General features: G+C 41.6%; 1 protein-coding gene across 2 annotated transcripts in view; it reads right to left on the reverse strand.

Annotated features, from left to right (window-relative positions):
* LOC309705201 (Na(+)/H(+) exchange regulatory cofactor NHE-RF2) overlaps positions 1-26,595 on the reverse strand; it is a 40,453-nt gene that overhangs the window by 7,740 nt on the left and 6,118 nt on the right. For both annotated transcript variants that reach the window (XM_082530851.1, XM_082530850.1), the window contains exon 3: positions 3,769-3,990. In XM_082530851.1, the coding sequence (XP_082386977.1) occupies positions 3,769-3,990 (222 nt within the window). The remainder of the gene's footprint in view (positions 1-3,768; positions 3,991-26,595) is intronic.

The following is a 26,595-nucleotide window of genomic DNA, read 5'->3' on the forward strand; positions in this document are numbered from 1 at the left end:
CAAAGTGCAAAGTGCTCTGTTAGGATAGTAGTGTAAGCGTTCCTTACAGCAACTTGAATCACATTTAAAATACCTTTACTTTTATTTTCAACATAGAAAACTCCAATGCCTTCATCAGGGAATTTAACAGGTTCCATGGACACAAGTTTGTAGTGATGTTACACCAATAGAAATCTTCTACCAGGAATTAGAGCGTAAGATTCCACCAGTGATCTTCACATCAAACTTGCACATGGTGTGGGAGTCAAGAAGGCACACATAGCTGCGTTTCCATTTTAAATGAGTAACTATAGGCAAACCATGAGGTCCATGAGGCTGCACCGATCTATATGCAGCAAAAAACTGAGTGAGGCAGTTGGCACAGAGACTGATGAGGCGTTCACTGGTGTCAGGGCTTCTGCCAGACATGGGCAGAAAGCTGAGCTCTCATCATAGTCTTAACACGCGTCCTGTGTAATGGGGCGTAGTGAGAGAAAAAGACGCCGGGAGATGGAGAAAGAGAGATCTGTCATGGTCTCTAACAAGCTGCTGACAGATAACACAAGCGCATCTTGACGCATGGTCAGAGACGGCTGTAATTATCAGGGTGCTCTCCCACACTAACTCACACAGCAGCCAACTAACTTCACAAAGACTCAGATTTGCTGATCCACAAACAACTCATACACTGAATTTGACAGGAAATTAAAAATAACTTTTTCTCTGCTCTAAATAAGCACACAATACTGGGCGTGTTATTTCTATACCAATTACCCTGCTCTTTACTCTGCATATGCATACGTATTCATAATTTCACTCAAGCGCTTTAAATTAGTAAGGTTGAGTACCATTCAACTTCATCTGTATATGAATGTTCATGTCTGTGAGTGTCCCTCGGTTTCTGTCTCCATGGAGAAGGGAGGTGGAGGACAGTCAGTGCCTTCGTTGACCTGCTACAGGATGTTCCCACACTCTCTCTCCAGCCATCTAATTTTCCAGTGAAGCATCAGCGCACTTTATTTTCTAATGATAAGCACGTTGCCAGCACAAACTCGCCTCTTGCTAACTTTGGTGAACAGCAACTCTGCTCTGCTCGTTTAGGTTTGCATAAAGACTGGAGAAAAAGGGCAAAACTCACTTTAAGCATTCCGGAATATCCATGCATTTCCTTAAACTCCAACTAAGGTTGTGGAAGGGCTCGATTGAGAGAGACATGGGTTGTCAGTCTGTGGTAAGGTTAACGCAGAATAGCAGACCCCCCCATTCACGCTGACGCCTACACCCAATTTAGAATCACTAATGAACCCAACATGGATGTCTTTGGGTTGTGGGAGGAAGTCAGAGCATTTGGAGGAAACCCACGCAGGCACTGGAAGAACATACAAACTCCATAAACAAAGGTCCCAGCTGACCAAGAACTTTCTTACTATGAGGCGACAGTGCTAAAAAACTGCACCACCGAATCTGCTCTAATGGCATATTGTGATTTTTATGCTTAGGATTGCCAGTACATTCAAATTAAATATGTGTCATAACTGCTAACTGGCTGATGGGGCTCTCTTCATCTAACTCTTCTACCCATCGTAATACACCACCTTATTTACTTAGGAGGAAGTATATCTGCGAGCTATCAACTGAAACCAGGAGCTACAAAAGCATCAGTATGTTTCGCTAGATTTTAGCTTCGTTTAACTTTTCTATCAGAGCCTGTTGGAGTCCTGTTTGATGTAATGTGCTGCACTCTAGTCTCAACCCTGATATAGAGCCGGAGAGGTCAAAGGTCATGAGAATCGAGGGTGAATGCTGTGTGAGTGTGTACACTCCGATGAAGAACGACTTATAATGATGATGATGTTTCAGTAGCGTGGATTTTGGTTAATCTAGGGGAAAGTTCACCAAACATCCGTGAACTTTCTAACCAGTTTCCTCACTCCGGTGGAAATCTGAAATAATTATGTTGTTTTTCTTTTTTGCACATGCATCTTCATTTTCTGCTGCATTCTTTCTTTGCTATCCACCTCACTCAGTCTCTTTCTACATGTTATTGAGGGAGCACGTATACGCTCCGTATTGTTTCGTGTCTCAGCTCAAAGTGATTTATAGCAGATCCTCCTCTCCCCTGAGACCACCCTGCTCTGCCTCACCAGTTTGACACAGTAAAGCTCGAGTTCAGGCTGCAGGTCCTGTTATCCTTAGAAACACAAACGTGTAACGCCCGCCGTTTTAATTACAGCCAGGGTCACATCTGTATTTGATCACATGTGTGAGACTGCTCTCAAATCCTGAAGCCTTTGTTTAAAAATAACAACTAATGAAAAATCTCCATTTTATACCATTTAAAATGGTTTATTGCTGAATTTTGAATGTTTCCAATAAGGTGGCGAATGTCTTGTGTACAAATACTCTAAATCAAATGGATTTTTTCAAATGCAAACATAATGTAAAGTCACCCATCAGCTTCTAGTGATGAGGGAACAGCTACGAAGAAAGTCATGCGAAGTGTTTTGGTATGATTTTCTTACGAAAGAGGCCTTTTGGGGTTCTTATAATCTTCCGTGACGGGAATGCAGTATGCATCACCAGTAATCAACTCATCAGTGCGCGTCTACGTGCTTTAAAATATCCTCACTTGTTTTTCTGGTCTGCTGTGCCCACGCCAAAAAACCTCTCACACAATAATTACTTAATATGTTGTTCTGGAAATTTTGCACCTTAGATTGCTTAAGGACACTTCTTTGACCTGCTAAACTTTACTAACTTCACTCATTCAGCATGCAAGTCTATCAATGTCCTAAAAGTATCTGTTTGGGGACTGTGCACAACCTTCAACTTAGGCTATATCCAGTTAACCAATTTCAAAATCTCACATGGTCAGGGATGTTGTCATCATACTGTTCATGTCTGAATAACTTAATTTTACATCACAAACACATACACCTGTAAAAACTGGACTTTCCTACCTTTAAAGAGGAAAAATTTACTGGACAATGTGATTTTTCTGGATTGCACTGAATTGTATATAATATTCAGTGCCGTGTGTAGTGCGTTCCCAAGTCACAAATTACTGTAATCACATTACACTTTTCAGTAACACGTTGTTGTAGTAAATTAAGTAATTACATTACAATAATACTTGTGTGTTTTTCTTGTGTTACTTGGTTCTTCAGTCATCTGCATGTTGGGCTTGGAGGAGGTAAATGGTGGAGAGGTCTACAGCTTTTGAGGAATGAAGGTTAACTTTATTTTTATTGCACGAAAGGACAAGATGTTGAAATGCAAAGTGAGTCCAGGACAGACAAACTGGATGATGCTACTAACACAGATAGAACCCAGAGTGATGTTAAAGCTGAACGTATGGCAACTCCAAACCAGCAAACCAGGCCCTGAACTTCAACGGGCGTCAGTCGGAGCTGCAGCCTCCATTTCTACCTGTACATCTACAGTAGAATCACCATGACGATCGCTTTGAAGTCTAAAGGGAGGGGCGGCAAAACCACCAACACAAAGAAAAGATTTGCTTTGTGTTTCTGGTTTTTATGGTCATGCATTCAAAACTGAAAGAAAGACTGTGTGTGCATCTTGTTTAGAATAGTTACTTGCGTGGTCTGTGGAACTGGTAACTACTAACTATACAACATTGCATTTCAGGTCATTTATAGAGTAATGTAACAGATTACTTCATATAGTGAGTAATTAAGTAACATTACTGCATTGCTTTCAAGAACAGTTACAAGTAATATGTTGCACTTTACATTTCTGAGTAATATTACAGATACAAAGACTCCACACCTCTATGAGTCTGTCTTGAGGCTGGAGCCCGGCACGGTCTGCAGGTGACCCGGGGTCCAGGGAGCGGATGTACTGTCCGGGCCGCGACCGATCACTGTGAAGGTTGAAGCCGTAGCCCATCTCTGACCGCACCAGGTGGCAGAGACGTGGAGCGAGCTCGGATGGGTTGACCTGGGGCCTCGACTGGGACTCGGGCTGGGTTTGAGCTTCAGCCTGGGCCTCCTGCAAGTGAATGGGAAAAAGATGTTTGTTCGCCTGCTTTGCATAACACACAATACAATTAATCTACACTGTCAGTTAAGGGAAACCCTCAACAGAGACTAGAAAAAGAACTGGTGACTTGACACTTGACACATCACTCATTTTAAAAGGCCATGCTTTGACAAGTTGTGTTGCCTGAGGACATGGCTATTGCAGTAGTGCTGGTACAATCAAATAGTGTGCATGAATTCTTATCCCTACTTTTATTTTTTCATGTCTATTTAAGTGCTATTTATGACACTATGTTTGCACTGAAGCACCGCAGCAATTTCCTAATGTTGTAAACCTGCTCAACATTTGGCAATAAACCCCTTTCTGATTCTGATTCTGAATATTTGTAACTGTACGCCATTCTTTGTGGCCCTTCTATTACAGATGTGTTAGCAACAACTGTAGGAACTTAATACTGTACTCAACCAGCACAATTCACTTGACATAGTCAGCCACACACACATTTTAAGCTAATGACTCACAGCCATATTCCTAACAGCCAAACCACATCCATAGCTACAGTTAGAGTCATAATCACAGCTACAGTCACGGAGGCAGCAGTTGGTAATAAGCTGGCAAACTAGTTTGTTAACTTTCAAACTTCAATGACACAGCTAAAGGATCAGACAGTGGTTACAACCAGCAACGGTCTGCTGTATCGTAACGCAGCTTTCTTCATGCAGGAAATACAACATCAGCTATGGCTTTCTTTCTGTGAAGCAACTATCGAACCAATTTGAGGTGATTCGAGCTTTGTTACATGGAGTGTTATCCTGCTGGAAGCAGCCGTCAAAAGATGTGTACACTGTGGTCATAAATGGATGGACACGGTCAGCTATAATGCTCATATAGGCTGTGGTGTTTAACAAATGGACAGTTGGTACTAAGGGGTCCCAAAGTGGGCCAAGAAAATATCCACAACGCTATTACACCACCATCACCAGCGTGAGAATAAATCCATGTTTTCATGTTATTCAGGCCAAACTGGCCCTACTGTCAGAGTGTCACAAAGGAAATTGAAACTTATCAGACCAGGTAACATTTTTTCAATCCTCTATTGTCCAGTTTTGGTGAGTCTGTGTGAACTTTCCTGTTCTTAGCTTCTGGCGTGGACTTCTGCTGCTGTACTTAGTTTTACAGAATGACCTGCTATTCATTCAAAGATGCTCTTCTGCAAAGCGTGGTTGTTTCTGTTGCCTTGAAGCAGTCTGGCCATAATCCTCTGACCTCTGACATCAACACGGCATTTTTTCCCAGGGCTCCCTGATGCAACCATTGTCTGTAAATGGTCTGTTTTGTGTGGTAAAATCCCAGTTATCAGCAAGTTACTTACTGCAAATTACCTTTCTTCCCCATTCTTAACTTTAGCAGGCCACTGAATTGCTGCCATGTGATTGGCTAATTATTATGCATTTGTGTTAACACACAGTTGAACAGGTGTACCTGAAAAAATGGCTGGTGAGTGTATATACCATAGGAATAGAAATAAAAGTGAAAAAATATAAATTGCCAACAGCTATCAGTTCATGATGTCAGAAAACAATAAAAAGTGTGAACAATAAAACATGTGAGCATCAGAGAGAGAGATGAGATCAATCGCAGCTGATGTTTGGTCTGCAGAGAAGTTACATCACAGCAGTGGTATTTATGTAGGGATATATGTACAGTGGTTCATATGTAAATGTAAAAAAAGATGTAATCCATCAAAGTAACACGCTCCTTTCTGCAGACCATGTGATGATTTTCAGAAGCCGGTAACTAAACACGCTCCACCAACTTCCCTCTCCACTGTGTGAATATTTTATACATAAAAAGTGATGCTTAAATTCAGTGGTAATTTAATCATACTCACCGCGTTACGTTTTGAATAGTTCCGGCTGATTTTTTTGTTGGATAACAATAACCTCCTTTTCATGTACCACCATTCACTCATTTAATAGGATGTCTGATTTTATTATAAGATTTCAATCTGGACTGAAAATGTCCATTTGCAGCATATCTCTGACTAATAGCCTGGGTGAAGACATTTATAGAACCTGTATAATTGTGCCTTGAGTTCTACAGTGTGATCATGCTGATTTACCCTCCTACACACCCAGGAGAGAAATGTGCTGCGAGAGGGATGGCCAGCTCCATAACCCCTGCTGATATTAGCGTTGAGATAACAGACAGGCTGAGCTGGAGTCCACATAATGTACACACGCTGTGTTCACATGATGTAGCTCCAGCCACATTACGCAACTTGAGAAGCCTTTTGCTTTCGCTGCATATGCAAAAACTAAGATCACGGTCCAGCTTGCGCCGGCTATAAATACATATGGAGCATGTGGGCAGGGTGAGAGAGAAAAGAGACAAAGGTAGTATGGTGTGTTAACAGGAGATGATGGTTGATGACAGCTTCTTCTTTTCTTTTTTTTCCCCTATTTTCTAACTCGTCACTCATTTCCATTCAACTTCCTGGACATTAACGCAAACGGCTCCCGAGAACATGAATCTCCACAGCAGTTCTCACCAAGAAAGACCTCAAAAATAACAAAGATGGCAACATATAATTTCAGTTCAGGCGCAGAATTCTTTAGGGCAGCAGTGATCTGGGCAGCTTGCCATTAGATGGAGGGAGAGAGAGAAGAGAAGGGAGTAAGAACTGACAAACAATGGAATAATTCACAGTCCTCTGTTTCCTGGCTGGAGAGGAAGTGCCTGGGTTGGGCAGCTGGGGCGGACTGTCCAAGGGAGAGAAAAAATATTTGCAATATCGAATGCATTACTATCCTGGGATGTAGGCAAAGGGAATTAACAAGAAAATGACAGAACGGAGGAGAGGAGGAAGGCTGAGAGAGAAGTGAATGAGTGAGCGTGCATGTGTGGGAGGGATAGAAAATTAGATGCAGTGAGAGGGCTGGGAAATAAAGTTCAAGAAAAAAGAGAGACAGGCAACTTAAGAATATGCAGAGCTAACACATAAACACAGAGTGCTAAGAGAAATCATGATGACAGAAGTTTCCAGTAAGACACGATGGCGAGGTCTGCAGTGGAACTCCTCTAACATAAACACTGAGAGGAGCACAGCTGGGAGTTATTAGGTCGGGGGAGACGTAAGCGCCTGCCAATCTAACCTCCAACCGCCTCCCAGTGCCTGTCTGCACCCCACTAATCACCCCCTGGGGTCTGTGCCATCTCTTGAACTCCGTGTCCTCAGCATAGTGTGCATTCAGGACACTTTATTTTGGCGCTGTGGGTTTCTTCTGCATAAAACTAAGAGCACAGGTTAGCTGCACGCCTCACTCACGTGTATGTGTGTGTACTCCGCTCCACATCGAGGAAGATTAATTTGGGCAAGAGGAAATTGTAAAGGACGGAGGCGCTGATTTGAAAGATTCGAAGGGTGACAGCCAAAAGGCTCAGAGGGCTTTAAGTTACCACACAACCTTGCCAAAATCGCAGGCAAACAAATGAAATGTAGCCACTGTGTTTGTTTGAACTGTGGGTGCTGAAAACTTGATGGTTTTTGGAGAAAATATTTTGATGAGAGAGAGAAAAATGAGATGTAATGTTCTTATTTTTGTCAGCAAACTAGCTTGTCATCAGGAAAGTTATCAGCATTGGACATTTTGTTTTTCAAAACAGAGGAGGAGAAGCGATAGGAAATGCTGGAAAAAAGCAGAGAGACCATGTAACTACAAGTTCATGGAAAATGACCAGGCTGCTTTTCTATAAGGAATATGGAATATTCCACTCTTACTGCTGTACATTAAACATGACATGCAAACGCATACTGACCCGAGCATCCTGACTGTGACTTCCTGAGACGATTTGCTGTCAAAGGGACGAGTGCCCTCCAAAGGATTGCATTAGTTTCCAGCCACAATGACATTTTGCTGGTCTCAGTAGATGCATGTGTGGGTGAATACCCAAGTCATTTCTTTAACTCTGTAATTGGGATTATTTTGATTGCACTAAAAGTTTGAGGGCTGAACTTTCTTTTGTTTAATGTATGAGATGACATGCCAGAGCTGGTTCACTTTATTTTCTTATGCATATTTTTTCCATTAGCAGCTTTTGCCCAGTTAGTTCCATATTTTGTACAATAGATTTATTTACTGGTGAACAGATTCATTAGCCATCGGTAGCTCAGTTTGTCCTTCGAGACAAATTGTGTCACTTGGGAGCCGTCTTAGTAGCTCAAAATGGATAGTGACATATAAACTGCATATACAAAAACACTTGTCAAGTCTAATTAAAAACACTTTAACCTAAAATCTGGTCATTTTATTGCAGGTTATACTTAATGCATGTGCAAGTTATGTAACATACGATGGTTGTCCATGACTTGGCAGGGCTGAGTTTGATTCATGGCTCTCCCATGACTTCCAGCCCATGTTTCCTCAGGCTAGAAAACTGCCACTTTGTGTCTTTGAGACGCCTGCAGTTTAACTATTTGGTGTGTGTCTTCTGGCTTCCTTGACAGACATAGTTGTGTATCATTTGCATAGCAATAAAAATGTATGCATTGCCTGATACTGATGATACTGCCTGGGGGAAGCATAATAATGTAGAGTGAACTGGTCCTAGCACAGAACCTTGTGGAATTCCATAATTAACCTGTGTGTGTAAGGACTCCTCATTTACATGAACAAATTAGAGCTCGTTAGATAGACATGATTCAAACCATTGCAGTGCAGTTGCTTTAATTCTTATGACATGAATCTCTGTAATAAACTATTGCGGTCGACAGTATTGAACACAGCACTGAGGTCTAGCAGGACAAGTGCAGAGACGAGTCCAACGTCAGAGCACTAAATCAGTGGAAGGTCTGAGAAATCAGAGAGAAACGCTGAGTAACTGTAACTTCCTGGATTCTTGCTGCCTGCCTGGCCTCAGCTCCTTGCAGTTAATTGTAATTTTTACATAAGGAGGATTTGTTTTTTTAAAACCTTGGGTTAGATTGAGGCCCCTATGTTAGCAGTCTTCACAAATAAAGCTCTATTTCTCTACCTGAAAGTAGATATTTTTTTTCTCCCCAGAAAATGACTGAAGTCAAGGCAAAATTAGCCAAAAAAAGGCAGCACTAAGCTGTGTTCTGGGGTCTTCTCACCATTTCATATGTATATGTGGAAAGCTGTAGATGGTGAGAACAGCTGCAAGACCCAACACAGAACAGAGGATGCATCAGTGATAACAGACACTGTCACTGATACAGCCGGAAAGGTGAAGCTGGGGTGGAGGTGGGTTGCAAAACAGCTTGCAGGTTCACAAGTAACTGTGCAGCTTAAAGCAGCTTAAATATCACGCAAGATATGCGATTTGCCAGAGGGATGCACGGAAGGATATCAGATGAACTATCAGCTCATGTGGGCTTGCAATGAAAGCAACTAATCTGTCTGGATTGTGCATGAGCTTGACTTTATGGCCAGCCTGAACAATGCTACGATTTTAAGGTTAAACCATTATCACTTATATTGGTCTTCACAACACAGGTTATATCGCAAAACGTTATCACTGATCTCCAAAACAGTGTGCACTTTAATGGGAGCAGTTTGAAGTTTGGCAGACTAAGAAAGAAGACACACCAGTTTACATGTTTAACTGGTTTATGTGCACAGATGCTTCTCCATATTTTCCTCCTTGCAGTGACTACTGAAAGTGGCATTGGCAGGTGATGAAACTAGATCGCAGCTTGTTGAATAATTGAGCAGCGGCCTGCTGCGATGGATGGATCATGACCGGTTGTTAACCCTTTCACAGCCAGGGTGTGTGTTTGGGTCATGCCTACGTGTGTGCACTGCTATACCTGCCCTAGATTTCCTACAAAGAAACTTTAGATCCCCTGTGTGTGTGCATCAAGTGGCTTCCGTAGAGATTATTGTAAATTTAATAGCCTCTTTATGAGTCAGTCAGCCCTTTGAACCGTGAGACAAAAGAATGCAGTCTTTCATGCTGAATTTGTATTTCTAAAACAGATGTGGGAAGCTCTAAAATATGACAAGTGTCATGAAATTAAATAATAACGATATTCAGCTTATCATGTTTGTAAAACAAGCACACCCACTATTGTTGATAAATAGGGTGTCTACTGACCAAAGACATTACAATTGCATTTGGAAAAGAAAATTTCCACATGAATCTGTGCAAACCTGTTAGAAACTAACTGCACTGCCAGATGCTGCTAATCAAATGAACTTGATTAACTGATCATCAGCAAATGCGAGCACCTCTTTTAAAGCACAGGCTTTGCAGTTTGCAGGTCTGGAAGATTCAGGGGTGTGTTAATATGATGGCACAATCTTCTTAGGCGTGGACATCCCAACAAATTCACCCCAAGGTGAAACTGTGCAATGCTGAAGGAAACTGCAAAAAAAGAAGCTGTATCTAAGGCTTTACGTTTCCCAATTTTGCTTTAAGTTATAAAGTTATTTACATATGGCCTAATTATGATCCTTATTGCTTCTTTTAGAGAGGAGCGGTGCTTCAAAGGATAGTTGCAGATTTCTGTCAGAATCTGCAGATTTTACAGTACAAATAAAATGTTCAAATTTCTCCAACGTTGTCTTCCCAACAGTTTCACGGGATGGCCAGGAAGCATTCGCGATGTCTTCTCTGGCGTCTGTCTTGTGTCAGTGACGTAAAAGACTGATTTAATGCAACATGAACATTCAAACAGCAGTCGCTTTCTACAACATCAGATATGTATCGGTACCACATACGAAAGTGACCCAGATCGGATTTGAAAATATCGGATTTGTGCCGTTCACACTGTCATACCATGATCGGATATGGGTCACATAGGGTCAAAAAAGTCGGATTTGATGCGCTTTCGCCTGCAGTGTGAACGTAGCCTAAGACTCTACTGACCTCGACTAGTATGCTACATGTTAAAGTTTATGACAGTTCAAAAAGATAGAAAAAGACTGAACAAGTACAACTTGTTTGGGAAGGCTGGCAGGCAAATGCTTCTTCTTGCTTAAAAAAAACATGGCAGCATGGCTTAGCTTTGCAAAGCTGCATCTGAACAAACCACAACTCTGAAACAATGTCGTTTAGACAGAGCATACCAAAGTGGAGATGTTTGGCTGTAATGCACACCGCCATGTTTGGTGAAAACCAAACACAGCATATCAGCACAAACACCTAATGCCAACTGTCAACCTGGTGGTGGAGGTGTGATGATTTGGGCTTGTTTTGCAGCCAGACAACCTGGGAACCTTTGAGTCACTGATTAAACCATGAACTCCTCTGTGTGCCAAAGCACTGTAGAGTGAAATCAGCCAACTAAAACTGGGCCAATCTTTGGACATGCACCAGGACAATGATCCCAAGTACAGCAGCAGATCTACAGCAGAATGGCTGAAAAAGAAAAGAATCAAGGTGTTGCATGGCCTAGTCAAAGATCAGACCTCAACCTGACTGATATTCGGTTGCAGGATCTAAAGAGAACTGTGAATAAACAATACCTGCAAACCTCAGTGAACTGAAGCAACACTGAATTAAAGAGTGGGCCAAAATTCCTCCACAATGATGTGAGAGAATGATAAAAGTAATACACAAAACAATGACTTCAAGTTACGGCTGCTGAAAGTGGTTCTACAAGGTTTTACAGAACTGCACAGGATCCCGTGAAAACGTTTAATTTTTTAATGACTGCACTTGTGCATCTATCAAATGTCAGTAATGGTTCAAATAAAACTTAACTTTAGAACAAGTTTATGGAAAAAATTGACATTCCGACAAAAAATACAATCTGGAACTAAACTAAATGTGCAGCTTATTTTTTCTTTTCCGTGGCCTTGGTGTCATTTATTTTATGACTTTCCATAACCCGACCAGAGTTCTTTCATGACCTAAAAAACTGTATCCCAGTTTGTTGTTGTTACTCCTCAGCTTGGAAACATTTTCACTGGAGTCGACAGTCTGTTTTCCAGCTGGGCATGCAATGCAGAAAATACCATAAGTGTTCAAAACACAAGAAAGCACCTCTGCTGTAATCATGTAGCAGCTGACCACTTAAAAAAAAGAAAAAGTTTGCATGTTTTCATACATAAGTATCTATGAGATTACATCAAAAAATACTCTAGTATAAGCAGCAATGTGCACAGCACAAGGAAGGAGCTGCTGCTCTTGTTTCCATGCATGCTTGTCCTTCGTCATCTGGGGAGGATCCTCACTTTTTTTTTTTTTTTTTAGCATGGAAAGATTTTTATCAGGGGTGTTTTGGAGACATCAATCATGCAATGAATTTGACACCCGTTGGAGCCGTGGAAAGAAATGCCTGCCTTTGTTTGTTCACTTTACTCGATAATAGCCACAATGATCTTTGTGTGCCACTGAGCATTTAACTATTTATTGTTCATCTTGATCCTGTCCTTGTTTTAATAGGCCTGCAGACATATTTAATTGACAAGTAGGAAAAGCCCCAGAGTTCCTGATAACCCTGTTCTGTTTAACTGCAGAAGTAATTAATTGCATTGTTGTACCGTGACATGGCATAATATGCCTGCGGTGAGAAAAAGAGGCCCTGCTGGGGCAGATAAAGTTTTCTTTAATGAACTGCGTTAGCGGGAAAGAGGTTAGTGGACAGCCATTTAGCTCAGGCTTGGCTTTCACTCTGACCTTTGTGGCCGACACCAAAACCTGCCTGTTTTATACCACGTGTTACAGTCTTGTTGACAATACAAGTGTTGCTGAGGTCTTCTTCATTAAACCGAATCATGATTTACACACTTAGTTACATGGGTTAATAAATAAATGACATCATCGCTGAGTGAAATCCCCTCGAGTGGACACTGAAGCCAGAGTTGACCCAAATCTAACTTAAAATAATGTTCCACGACATTACATGCAAACACATGGGACTGATGCCATGGTTGACAAACAGGGACATAGAGACGGCAGAGGAACTAGTGGAGGCAATTCCTTCAATCAGGGCGCCTCAGTAACATGTTAAGTAACCTCACAGGACTAGATACAAGACTAACTATTGTGGACACACAGGTATAGAATCGAATATATATATATATATATATATATATATATATATATATATATATATATATATATATATATATATATTAGGGGTGCAACGATATTCGTATCGATATTGAACCGTTCGATACAGTGCTTTCGGTTCGGTACGCATATGTATCGAACAATACAACATTTGTAATTTATTTTATCAACTTTCCTTCTGACGATGCTGTCTGTGTTGAGCGCTCAGTGAATCTGCGTTCGACTACTCCGCCTAGGCTGCACTGTCGAGCGCAGATCCACTGAGCGCTCAACACAGACAGCATAGTCAGAAGGAAGAGCGCAGGGCAAGCTAGCAAGACAGAAGTTAAGCTCTCCTTGCAAGATGGACCTCCCCCACTCTCATTCAGATCTGGCGTTTGGAATTATTTTGGTTTTCATGTGACGTATGACCCTGAAGGTAAGCGAGTCATGGACTAAAGTAAAACAGTATGTTGGATGTGCCACGCAATGCTTAATTACATGGGTGGGAACTAGTGTGTTAGCGCAGTTAGCTCGTTAACGTGTTGGCCGTCTAGCCCCATGCACGGGGCGATCGGCGGTAGCTCGTTAACGGAGATTTGCCGTGTTGTGGCGTTAAGGTCATTTCAACGAGATTAACCTGAAAGCACTAGTGGGAACACAACGAATATGACTGCACATTTACGCCGACATTATCCTAGTGCAAAGACAAAAACAACAAGCATGCTACTAACTTTAGCCGAGTCATTTAGACCGCTGTTAGCACATGATTCTCCTTATGCTGCTGAGAATATAGCCCAGAAGAAGCGGATAGTATAGCTTTTATTTTGGAAAGAGCCATTTCTCTGTAATAAACTCTCTTTTCCAAAGATGAGTGATTCCTCAATCAGATACAGGGCTCGCAAAATCGCTAGCCCGACGTCCTGGGGCTAGCGATTTTTTCAGTCGGGCTACCAAAATCTATCTCTTCCCTGCCCGTCGGGCTATTGTAGGAAGGAAAAATATATGTCAATGCTTTTGCATTCTTTCAGAAATGTAGCTGGGTAATTATGTCATTGGCATCGGTGAGCCACTGTCAATATGTGACATATTTAAATCGCGTTTGAATTTGCGCTTGTTTTTTGCTTTCACTTTGCAATCGCGCGAACTGTGTATAGAGAGCGACAGCACTGATTGGTGAGTGATGATAATTTGTGCACCAATTCCTCTGACATCGTCTTATTAATCGTTAGCTTACTATGCAAACATGACAAGTGAAATCTCCCGCAGCAAGCTTAAACATGTGAGAGGCTGATCGCGCAGAGAATCGCTGAGCTTATGTGAGTGTGTGTGTAAAAGCATTTCAGTTCTGCTGAGCCAAATAAGACAGGTCAGGGTGAAGAAGTGACAGCCAAAGAAAAGCTTACCACAAAACGGAGAAGTTATGACAAATCAGACTATAAGGCAAAAAGAAAGTGCAGCTTTATGGTTTCATGGACAAAAGAATTTCTGTTGCTGCGATATGACGAGCTAAATAACCAGGGCTGCACATAAGTGGTCCGCAGGTGCGCATTCGCTGTCAAAATAAAAAACACGCACAAGGGTTAGGGTTAAATTTAAAAACTGTACTTTTGAGTTAAAATATATATTTATAATTTTAATAAATGACAAATTAAAAATGCATGAACATTTTTTTGTATCGAAAAAATATCGAACCGTGACACCAAAGTATCGAACCGAACCGAACCGTGAATTTTGTGTATCGTTGCACCCCTAATATATATATATATATACATATATGTATATATATATATATATATATATATATATATATATATATATGTGTGTGTGCCTGTCATGGAAGGACAGGCCCCTGCACGGTATGTACCACCGGCAGATAGAGGAGGTGGCTGATATCCAGAAATCCTACCAGTGGCTGGACAAAGCTGGACTGAAAGACAGCACAGAGGCACTAATCATGGCAGCACAAGAACAAGCTCTGAGCACAAGATCCATAGAGGCTGGGGTCTATCACACCAGGCAAGACCCCAGGTGCAGGCTGTGTAAAGATGCCCCAGAGACAATCCAGCACATAACAGCAGGGTGCAAGATGCTAGCAGGCAAGGCATACATGGAACGCCATAACCAAGTGGCCGGCATAGTAAATGGCCTGTAAATGGCCTGTATTTATATAGCGCTTTACTAGTCCCTAAGGACCCCAAAGCGCTTTACATATCCAGTCATCCACACATTCACACACTGGTGATGGCAAGCTACATTGTAGCCACAGCCACCCTGGGGCGCACTGACAGAGGCGAGGCTGCCGGACACTGGCGCCACCGGGCCCTCTGACCACCACCAGTAGGCAACGGGTGAAGTGTCTTGCCCAAGGACACAACGACCGAGACTGTCCAAGCCGGGGCTCGAACCAGCAACCTTCCGATTACAAGGCGAACTCCCAACTCTTGAGCCACGATCGCCCTTCCCTCTCTTTGTTACCATCCGACTACACTTCTCCAGTCCGAACGACATTCCAATGTCATTGCTGTATAGCCTGGTAGTGTGGATCAGTGAATCAATGTCTCGTTCACTCTTGGCATACAGCTTGATGTCATCCATGTACAGGAGGTGGCTGACAACTGCTCCGTTCCGTAGTCGGTATCCGTAGCCAGCCTTGTTAATGATCTCACTGAGGGGGTTCAGGCCTATGCCTGAATATATATATATATATATAAGGGGTGCAACGATACACAAAATTCACGGTTCGGTTCGGTTCGATACTTTGGTGTCACGGTTCGATATTTTTTCGATACAAAAAAATGTTCATGCATTTTTAATTTGTCATTTATTAAAATTATAAATATATATTTTAACTCAAAAGTACAGTTTTTAAATTTAACTCTAACCCTTGTGCGTGTTTTTTATTTTGACAGCGAATGCGCACCTGCGGACCACTTATGTGCAGCCCTGGTTATTTAGCTCGTCATATTGCAGCCACAGAAATTCTTTTGTCCATGAAACCATAAAGCTGCACTTTCTTTTTGCCTTATAGTCTGATTTGTCATAACTTCTCCGTTTTGTGGTAAGCTTTTCTTTGGCTGTCACTTCTTCACCCTGACCTGTCTTATTTGGCTCAGCAGAACTGAAATGCTTTTACACGCACTCACATAAGCTCAGCGATTCTCTGCGCGATCAACCTCTCACATGTGTAAGCTGTGGGAGATTTCACTTGTCATGTTTGCATAGTAAGCTAACGATTAATAAGACGATGTCAGAGGAATTGGTGCACAAATTATCATCACTCACAGATCAGTGCTGTCGCTCTCTATACACAGTTCGCACGATTGCAAAGTGAAAGCAAAAAAACAAGCGCAAATTCAAACGCGACTTCAATATGTCACATATTGACAGTGGCTCACCGATGCCAATGACATAATTACCCAGCTACATTTCTGAAAGAATGCAAAAGCATTGACATATATTTTCCCTACAATAGCCCGACGGGCAGGGAAGAGATAGATTTTGGTAGCCCGACTGAAAAAAATCGCTAGCTCCGGGACATCGGGCTAGCGATATTGCAAGCCCTGTATCTGATTGAGGAATCACTCATCTTTGGAAAAGAGAGTTTATTACAGAGAAATGGCTCTTTCCAAAATAAAAGCTATACTATCCGCTTCTTCTGGGCTATATTCTCAGCAGCATAAGGAGAATCATGTGCTAACAGCTGTCTAAATGACTCGGCTAAAGTTAGTAGCATGCTTGCTTTTTTTTCTCTGATTCCACTTGTCTTTGCACTAGGATGATGTCGGGTAAATGTGCAGTCATATTCGTTGTGTTCCCACTAGTGCTTTCAGGTTAATCTCGTTGAAATGACCTTAACGCCACAACACGGCAAATCTCCGTTAATGAGCTACCGCCGATCGCCCCGTGCATGGGGCTAGACGGCCAACACGTTAACGAGCTAACTGCGCTAACACACTAGTTCACACCCATGTAATTGAGCATTGCATGGCACATCCAACATACTGTTTTACTTTAGTCCATGACTCGCTTACCTTCAGGGTCATACGTCACATGAAAACCAAAATAATTCCAAACGCCAGATCTGAATGAAAGTGGGGAACGTCCATGTTGCAAGGAGAGCTTAACTTCTGTCTCGCTAGCTTGCCCTGCGCTCTTCCTTCTGACTATGCTGTCTGTGTTGAGCGCTCAGTGGATCTGCGCTCGACAGTGCAGCCTAGGCGGAGTAGTCGAACACAGATTCACTGAGCGCTCAACACAGACAGCATCGTCAGAAGGAAAACTGATAAAATAAATTACAAATGTTGTATTGTTCGATACATATGCGTACCGAACCGAAAGCACTGTATCGAACGGTTCAATATCGATACAAATATCGTTGCACCCCTAATAAATAAATATATATATATATATATATATATATATATATATATATATATATATATATATATATATATACATATACATATGTATAATGTGAAAACACGGCTTCACATCTGAGAGTGTAAAGGAAAGACTTGAAATCTTCAGAAACCCATCTGAGGATAGTTTAATGGGACTTTACCAAATTAAGAAAATTGCTGTGTCTCCGACTTGCAGACCACAACGACTCTGCCTTCAAATTGCGTGTGTGTGTATATATATGTGTGTGTGTGCCCTACGTGCAGCTGCTTCAAGTGTTGCTCAAGCAGAGAGGGAAAGAGCAACTCAGGCCAGTTTACAGTGGGTGAGAAAGACAGGAGTGAGGAGGGGAATGAGAGAAAAGAGAATTGAAGGCCAACTGAAGGGAAGCAGAGGCAGGGTTTGTGGCTTGTAAAAATGAAACTGGAGGAAAGTGGGTTAGAAAAATAAGCAACAGAAGAGAGCACTGGTCAAAGAGATGATGCACAGGACATCGAGGGCAGGGAGAAAGGCAGCGCTAGAGACAGAGAGAAAAGAGAAAGAGTGAAGACTGGCCAGAGATTTAAATAGCTGATGGGTTTTCCTGCTGATTTTGGTGTTGTTATTGTGTAACAGCAGCGGAAGTGTTTGGTTTGTGTGTCCAGTGCTGCTTTACCAGGACAGAGCTGCTTAGATCTGTTTACAAAATCCTTTGCTCAGCTTCACTGCATGTGTGTGTGTGTGTGTGTGTGTGTGTGTGTGTGTGTAGGTGAGTAATACGTGCAGCACCTGCTCTTTAAGTGTTTCCTGAGAACATAACTCCTGACTCCCGAGCAGCGTGATTAGACTGGAAAATTGTAACCTGGAAAAACTGCATCAGTCATAGATGAAGTTTTCCACAGGCTTTATCATCGGTGACTGCTTGGACTCTTTGGAGGAATTTTGGGGAGATGAATACTAACTGTTAAAGGTTCATATTTTTTAACACTAATTGTTTAAACCATCCTGAGAATACAGTGGGAAGATTAATAACACTCTCTTATCAGAACAGCAGATATGAGGAAAGCCAGTAAGTCTGCATACCACCAAATTAAAGCTAGGAAAAGGACACACTTTATATTATTTATTGTCACCGTGTCCAATAATCAGGAAAAAACTTTGTTTGCTATTTCTCTGGAGGTTATGCTCTGCGTTATTTCTTGGCTTTGAGAAATTAATAGTTTCCCCTCGTTGTTTGTCTGCTGGCCAAGAAAGACAAAGAAAAGTTAACATGCTAATTAGTGGTGATGGTAGGCAAGTAGAGATGGGAACCAAGAACCTTGAAGTTCCAGTAGAGAACTGGTTCCCAGCAGTCCAGTTCCTTGAAATTGTCAGTCTGTTTTACTATTGATTTCACCTATTAGTTCTGCTTGCACTTGCACTACATATTCAGTTGATTTCAGCTCCCGTGTTGCAGGAGGACGATAGTGGCCGGTCTGCAGAGTGGATATGGACATAACTTTTATTTTTATTGCACAAAAGGATGACAGCGTGATGCTAAAGTGGAAACTGCATCCAGAACATAAACAACTGCATTATGCCGCTAAAACAACTTCAGCTCTTTGCATTCACCTGCACAGACAGCATGCTAATTTAGATAACATGCTAACTCTAAGCTAGCCGAGAACCCAGAGCGATGCTAAAGCTATTGCTGTTCTAACAATGCTAAGCTATGCTGGCTGGCTGCTGGTTCCACATTTACTAGCATGAGAGTGGTCTCGAGCTCCTCAGCAAGAAAGCAACAACTATTTAAAAAACAGAACTTCATTTCAGGGACAACAACAGCATACATGCTGAACAAAATCACGAGTTATAATTTTAAAAAGCCACAGCTGATGACTCCACATGCCTGCTGTCACATGGCTGCACAGTCAGAATTTCATGTCAAATGTAAGTCATTAGCACAAATGAATTCAGGCTCTAAATGACCATTTGAAATTCATGAACTCGCATGCACCCACACACGACTTCCATCTGACTGAGACTCTGTGATTGTGTCTGGTTTCCACTGGTAACAGCTCCTTCTAAGTATCTGTAGGGCTTGAGAGGTTACAGTAGTGCTTTCATTTAACGATCTTTAAGCAAGCATGGATGCTGATATCTGTTGTCATTTAACACCTGCTGAAGATGCCTGCAGTTCAACTGTCAGACTGAAGCTGTAATTAGGTGCAAAACTCCTGTGAGTGCTAACATATTGTGCAGTAATTTTGTAGCTGGGGGCCTTTGCTGTCACCAAGCCCAGACGAGAGCATGATGGATATGAAGGCACTCAGCTTGACTCTTCTTAATAAGCACAGAAATAGCTTTGATGCAGAGGCAATTAAACAACCCTCTGAAATGTCATTGCAGGCTGGAAAAAAGGCAAACTACCAAAACATTTGACAAGAAATACAGTTCTCTGACAACCTTACAGAGTTTTAGAAAGCTACTGAAATAATAACATTATTATATTATATATTATATCAGACTGTTGCATATTATTCTTTTGTAATGCTGATCTAAATCAGATCAAATTGATGTAAATTTCTCTTTTGACGGGCATAAAATAGCATTTTATTTGCTGCATATCTCCGCACGGCATGCAGTGTGTGCTTAAAGAAACTGGGGAAAAGAACAAGTGGAATGTTTACAGAGCTACCTACAGCAGATGAACAGTATCTGGAAGTCATGTTCTTTAAAAATAGGAAAAAATCTCAGCCGTCAGCTGATCCATCTGCTGTTCACTAAAGCCTCATCAGAAACTGTCTCAGTGGAAGGTTGGCTCTCAAGAAACCATTTTTAAGGAAGGGAAACAGGGAGAGAAAGCTGAAGTATGTCAAATTACACAAGAGCTGGACTGAAAATTAGTGGCAACAGGTCTGATGGAGCCATGAATCCAAATCTAAAATGCACAAAGACTGTGCTGAATAAAGGTATTCACACCATATATTGACTTTCAAGCTTGTTAGAATTGTACAGACTCCATTTTTGCCCTAAATGTTGTATTTCCAAGTACGTTTGCACATGTTTCAATAAATCACTGCACCTTTTTCCCATTTCCTGAGGAAATGATAACAAACTGAGTGGTGGCTCAAGACTTTTGCACAGCACTGTATGTGATGGGCCGGCTGTGTTTCCTGATGTTGTGATTTCATTGGAAACAAATGTGACCTTCGGAGCAAATCATCCATGAGAGCCGCTGTATGTAGCTGATGGGATTCTCACTGCCCGATTTCACTACAGAAGGAAAAACATCAAACACACTGACTGTCCAAAAGGATTTTCCAGAGAGCAGACTCTTTGCCTCAGTGATTTCAGCGTCCTGAATCCTAACAGTGATCTGTCGTTGTTTCATTTTCACAGTCATGCATGAGGTTAGTGAAACTATGCAAAGCCAGAAAGCACAACAGGTGGTTTAAGCCCCCCTTACAGAGTTTCGCTATCTCTCACTATCTTTCTTCACCTCATTCTTCCTTAATCTCCTGTTTGCTTTGCATTTCACCCTCCATGCCATGATAACTTATGCCAGCTTTCTGCTCAAGTATCACATCCAGCATGAAGAAACTGGCAGAAAAACAAAAAGCTTGCTTCTACATACATTTAAATGCCATTTCAAATTATGGGCCAATGTTGACGCATTTGGTGGTAATGTGATGATGTATGTGTTAGAAAGAGGCAGCGATGTTTTAAAGGTTGGGGCAGTTATTTTCTCTACCCTCTGGTTGTTTTCCCACCTTCAAATTCATGTAAAAAATTCTCTCCATTTTGTGTTTTTGCTGTGTGATGGGACGGCCGTGAGTGATGTAACGTTTGGATGAGTGCGTCCACACCCCTGTTATCAGTGCGTGGCAGATATCCCTCAACTCTCAGAGGTGACGGTTGTGGTTTTGCGTGTGTTTTTCACAGTGTCCAAGAAACCGTTTGAATGAGCAGAGCTTAAACAAGTAGTTTATCTATTGATTACAAAATAGAACGTTTATCAGTTTAAGTCATTTTCAAGCAAAAAAGTAACAAAAATTCTTTGAAATTGAATTCGTGATTTAATTTAACATTTTATGTGTATTTTATTTTTAAACAAAACAAGACATTCGACCAGGTTTTGGATAATTATCAGTCATCCAAAAATAGAAAGAAGTTCTACAAGTTACCGACCTATATATGTGCATGTATTACAACAGTCATATCATGGAGATACAAGCATGATCCGTGCTGGATGCCTCAACACAGACTTTGAACATGGCGTGGTTGTTGGTATGGCACGGGCTAATCTGGGTGTTTCAGAAACTGCTGACCTACTGGGATTTTTCTCCACAACCATCTCTAGGGTTTACAGAGAACACACAACAAATTGAAGCAGATGGGGTAGAGTAGCAGAAGACCACACCGGATGCCACTCCTGTCAGCTAAGAACAGGAAACAGAGGATACAGTTCACATGGGCTCACCAAAAGGGGACAATAGACGATTGGAAAAAACATTGCTTGGTCTGATGAATCTCAATTTCTCCTGTGATATTCTGATATTAACATAGGCTTGACCTCACCTCACATGCAGGTGAGGTCAAGCCTCCTCCTCTTGTTTGTCACTACTCAAGCATCCTTAGAATTCCCAGTTGATCCATAAGGAAGCAAAACCTCTCTCCCATTACTTGACTCCCACAGACAGAGCAAAAGATGGCTTCAATTAAACAGGTCTGAGATGTGTAAGCTGAGTAAAACAGAGCAAGGCCAGTGGGACGTCAGATGTGTTTTTCAAAGTGTGTGTGTGTGACCTCTGTGAGGATCGATGTATGGGAATAGATGCTGGCCTGCAGCTGTGAGTGTAGCAGATATAAAGAGGAGTGTTTCAGGGAAGCAGCAGAGATGTGACAGCAAGTCTGCATCAAACAAAAAGCTCTCTTTACTACTTTCAAGGACTTCTCACTCAACAGAATAATTTCTTGCTGCTTGCTTTTTGAGTTCTCTGTATGTTACAATGTTTCTGTCTCTTTCTCTCATATTTTTTGCCAGCACTTTGCGTGGGCAGTGCACTGTTCGATCCTCACCCTGGCTGCGGCCGACCTACTGTACATTCCAACATCCAACAACTGACATTTAAAAGATGACATTAAGAAAACTGAGACAGAGAAGCAGAACAGAGTGTTCATTACCCAAACAGAAAAGATTTATCTGTGAGAGAACTCAAAATCGCAAATTAAATATCAGAGTTAATGGTTTCAGGAAAAGCTTTTGGATGCTAGTCCCCGATGATTCAAAGATGGCATCGGATCACAGGTCTGTTTTTAACATTCAGGCCAGTAAGGGCTACACAAAAGTAGTACAATCTATAAATAAAGCTGAGGATTTGGGTCAAGCATCTTAATTGCCACAGATATGATTTTTAGATAGCAAGAGTTCAGTTCTTTCATAATCCATCCACGTATGGCTTTGGTAATTTGTTAAGTCATTAAAAAGAGCTACAAAGTGCTCCACAGAGAAAAGGCACAATATATTAAAAAACACATGGGAATCAGTTAATGCAGATACTTTATATAAACAATATTTTGTTTTAGTGGAGACTTCAAGGAAGTTGCTGAATAGGAAAAACAGATGTTGGACAGATTTAAGCTTGTAGAAAAGGGACAACAAGCAGAGATTTGCTGCAGGATCTGAAGTTCAGTTAGCCACATACCGCATCAAGAGCTCACCATCAGTGACCTTAATATAGTGCTGAAATCAGGCCATGAAGTGGTTTCAATATTGTTCTAAAATAAACTGAAACCAATGAAAAAAAGAAAAAAAAAACACATAAGATATATATTACTAACTTTATGAGCCATGAAGGCCAGAGACCAAAAGCTCTGCCCCCTTTAGTTTTTAGCCAGACAAAATCCCCCTGCCCAAGGATCTAAAGGTACTGGTATGTGCATATGGTATTAAAAGGTCACAGGGGGACCTAACAAGTAAATGGACAAGTAAAAAGTCTATTTCAGTAATCTAGATGTTATGAAATACTACTCTTTGTTTAGCAATATGGTGCTCAAAATAGTAGGACTTCACTACACCAGCACTGCACCAATAACATCAGATTTAGACATAAAATGCCAAAAAAGAGAAAAGTCCGTAAAATTCAACCTGCATGTCCTGCTGGATTAGTTTATACAGCTGATCTCAGTTCTAGTCAGCCTCAGCTGAACATTATTTATGTATCCAACTGGAAAACCCCATATAAATTTAAGTTACTTCAGCCTCTCTACAGTTGCTGCAAGCCACTATGCAACCCATCTCCAGTCCAGTTCGCCGTTTCCAGGCTTTTCCTGCTTTAAGTTAATCAGTGTCAAGTCTGCTGTCCGCTATGGCCGCGCTGTTCTGTACCAGAGAACCACATGCATATGCTTTCTACTTTTGTGTATGCAGAAGCAGGGAGTGCCCAGAGCAGTCTTACTGCCAAATGTACATAACTGCGATCTTCTTTTGATTCAAAGCGTTCTTAACAATAAAGAGCAGTGTCAAAACACCTTTTAAGGTTTTCTAGGTGACAAATTCAGAAAAGAGCATCTACTATATAAAATGCATAACCAGACATTTTTGTATCTAATTCATTTTAGGTAACTCTACATCGCTTAAACTGTCCATCTGGCGAAGTGTTCAGGTCAACATCCACTGGTTTAACTGGGAAACAATTTGAATACATTATCAGCTCTGCATAGGGAGAGATAATACAAGAAGCACACAGCTGTGCTCACTCTCACATACCCACCCACACACATTTAACACAGTACTCTCAGTTGTTCATGTCTCTCTGGCATTACCCACCTTCAATTTCTGTGTTGCAATTCCCCAAAATACATAGCCTACACATACCATCGTTCCCCACTAGTGACCCTTCCACATCCTACGTGATCCCACTCCAGGAATTAAGTTTACTCTCTCTCTCACACACACAGAATCAGGACCCTTGATGTAACAACATTGGTATTCAAAGCAGGGGGTGGAGGGTCTTGTACACTAGCTCCAGATGTTGGTAAGAGTCACTCACTCTCGCCAACTTACAGTAAAAAGTAAATTAGTTTCAAACTCTTCATAAGCATGAAACATCTGTTTAGAAGACGTCAGTTTAAGGGAGATTAAACAAAAAAACGCCATAAAAGAAAACTCTGCAGAGTACCTCACACAAACTGCTGCCTCTGTGCAGCCCTTTGCAGTAACAGACACCCCCAAATGGCTCGCCTTGTCAGAGCAACAACTTCTCATCTGTTTGCCCCTCACAGTACACCTTAGAGGAGGGCAATCCTGCAGGTTATGACACGGGCTGAAGTGGCGACTGCAGGACCCCCAGACAAATCCTGTGCTCTGTGCTGTTACATTGGAGCTGACAGGAAACATCTTTTTCCTATTATCCCGGGCAAAATGAGAGGCTGAACCAGAGAACAGGACATGTGACTCCCACTGAGTCAGAGCTGAGCCGTGGTCTCATTTTCTGTTGTTAAACTAATGGCCAGAAATAATCATTTTTAGGAGGCAGAGACCAAGAAGCAAAAGGGGCATTTAAAATACAACATGTCAAACAAGGAAAGAGACAAGCCTGCCTTGTCGTGACGGTTTACAACATCTGCAGAGAGACAGAGGAAAAGCAGATGTTTTTCTTGCCTTTGCGGATCTGTTTAAGGTTAAATACACAGAGATGTACATTACTGCTAAAAGCACCTCTACTGTTTTCGTCTGTTTTATCCATACAGAGAACACTGATGGCAGATTTCTTTTACACTCCTCACCCCTCTGACCTCAAGCCCTGACTTTTAAACATCGTGATGTCTGTCCATAATTATCTCACAAAATGGTTTTCACTCAAACGACTACAACAATCTGCATTTTCTAAAACGGTTTAGTGTATTTCTAGCGACCGGTCCCAAGCCTGGATACATGGGTCTGTTTAAGTTCGTTTAAGAGGATTTTTAGTCTAAGTTGTTGTTGTGGTTTTCTCACTATAATATAGAGTCTTTACAATGGTCATAATGGTTTGATGGAAGTCAGAATTTAGGGCGATGCAACTGCCTGTTGAACAAATATGCACATGTGCATGTTTGTCCTTGCACCATCATCATCATCATCATCATCATCATCATCATCATCATCATCAAATCGTTAATATGCCAAACTTGATCATGCAAATGTTTCACGATCAGATGCAGAATACCCTCACATACCACGCCCCTCCTCTCTGTAACTGTTTTGACAGATGCATCTCCACAGGGAACAGGTGATCTCTACAAGACGTCTGCAAATCTTTTACATTTTTATTTAAAAACAAGCTTCTCAGTGGGCTAGAAGCAGGATCAGTCATCTGCTGTTGCACTGTTTCATACTGATCAGTATCTGAATGGGACATGTTGTTAAGTATCAAATCACCTGGAAACAGAACTATTAAAGTTACAGCTCAGATGTTGCATCATGTACCGGGAAAGCTGTAAAACTTCTCTCCTCCTTTTCTTTGTTTTCCACATATAGACTTTTTGTGCCAAATTTAGCCGTGTGTATGTTTCCTGCACGCTAAGTGGTGTCACTGTGACCGTCACCATAGCAATGACTTTCTCTGTGTTTCCTAACAAGCCTGGTGTCAAACCACCCCGGAGTCCAGCGGGACTGGAAAGACCAACAAAAGGCTGCAATATATTTATGTGTGTCGGAGGCTTCACCATGAACAAAAGAGGAAAATTCCAGCCAGGGAAAGGTGAACAACAGAAACAATATCCACTCTGAAATGCAGCAGTTTCCACAGATGAGGTAATGCAAGCAGTCCTCTCCCCCCAAACTTTCTATATTACACTTAAAAAACAAACAAACAACTTAGTATGCAATCCCAGTACACCACGGGTTAATTCCTAATCTCAGTGCCAACAAACACCAGCTAGCTCTACTCTATGTATACATGCTGCTTTCTCTGCAAGCTCTTTTGCAACCCACCTCCAACCACAGCTCCTCATTCAAGTCTTGTCTGCTGTCACTTTTCTTTGTAGCAGGGTGCTGCTGCAACCATACAGTCCCTGGCCACTTTATTAGATACATTTATCTAGCTGCTTTTTAATAATGTAATTATCTAAACAGTCAACCACATTTCAGTGCATTTAGGGATGAATAACATGACCAACTCTTTATGATCACAGTGTAGTCATCTTCTGTTAGCTGCTTCCAAAATGCACTATGTTACAAAGCTCAGA

The sequence above is a fragment of the Aulonocara stuartgranti genome (genome assembly GCF_965226115.1).
Source record: "Aulonocara stuartgranti genome assembly, chromosome: 4".
Classification (NCBI taxonomy): Eukaryota; Metazoa; Chordata; class Actinopteri; order Cichliformes; family Cichlidae; genus Aulonocara; species Aulonocara stuartgranti.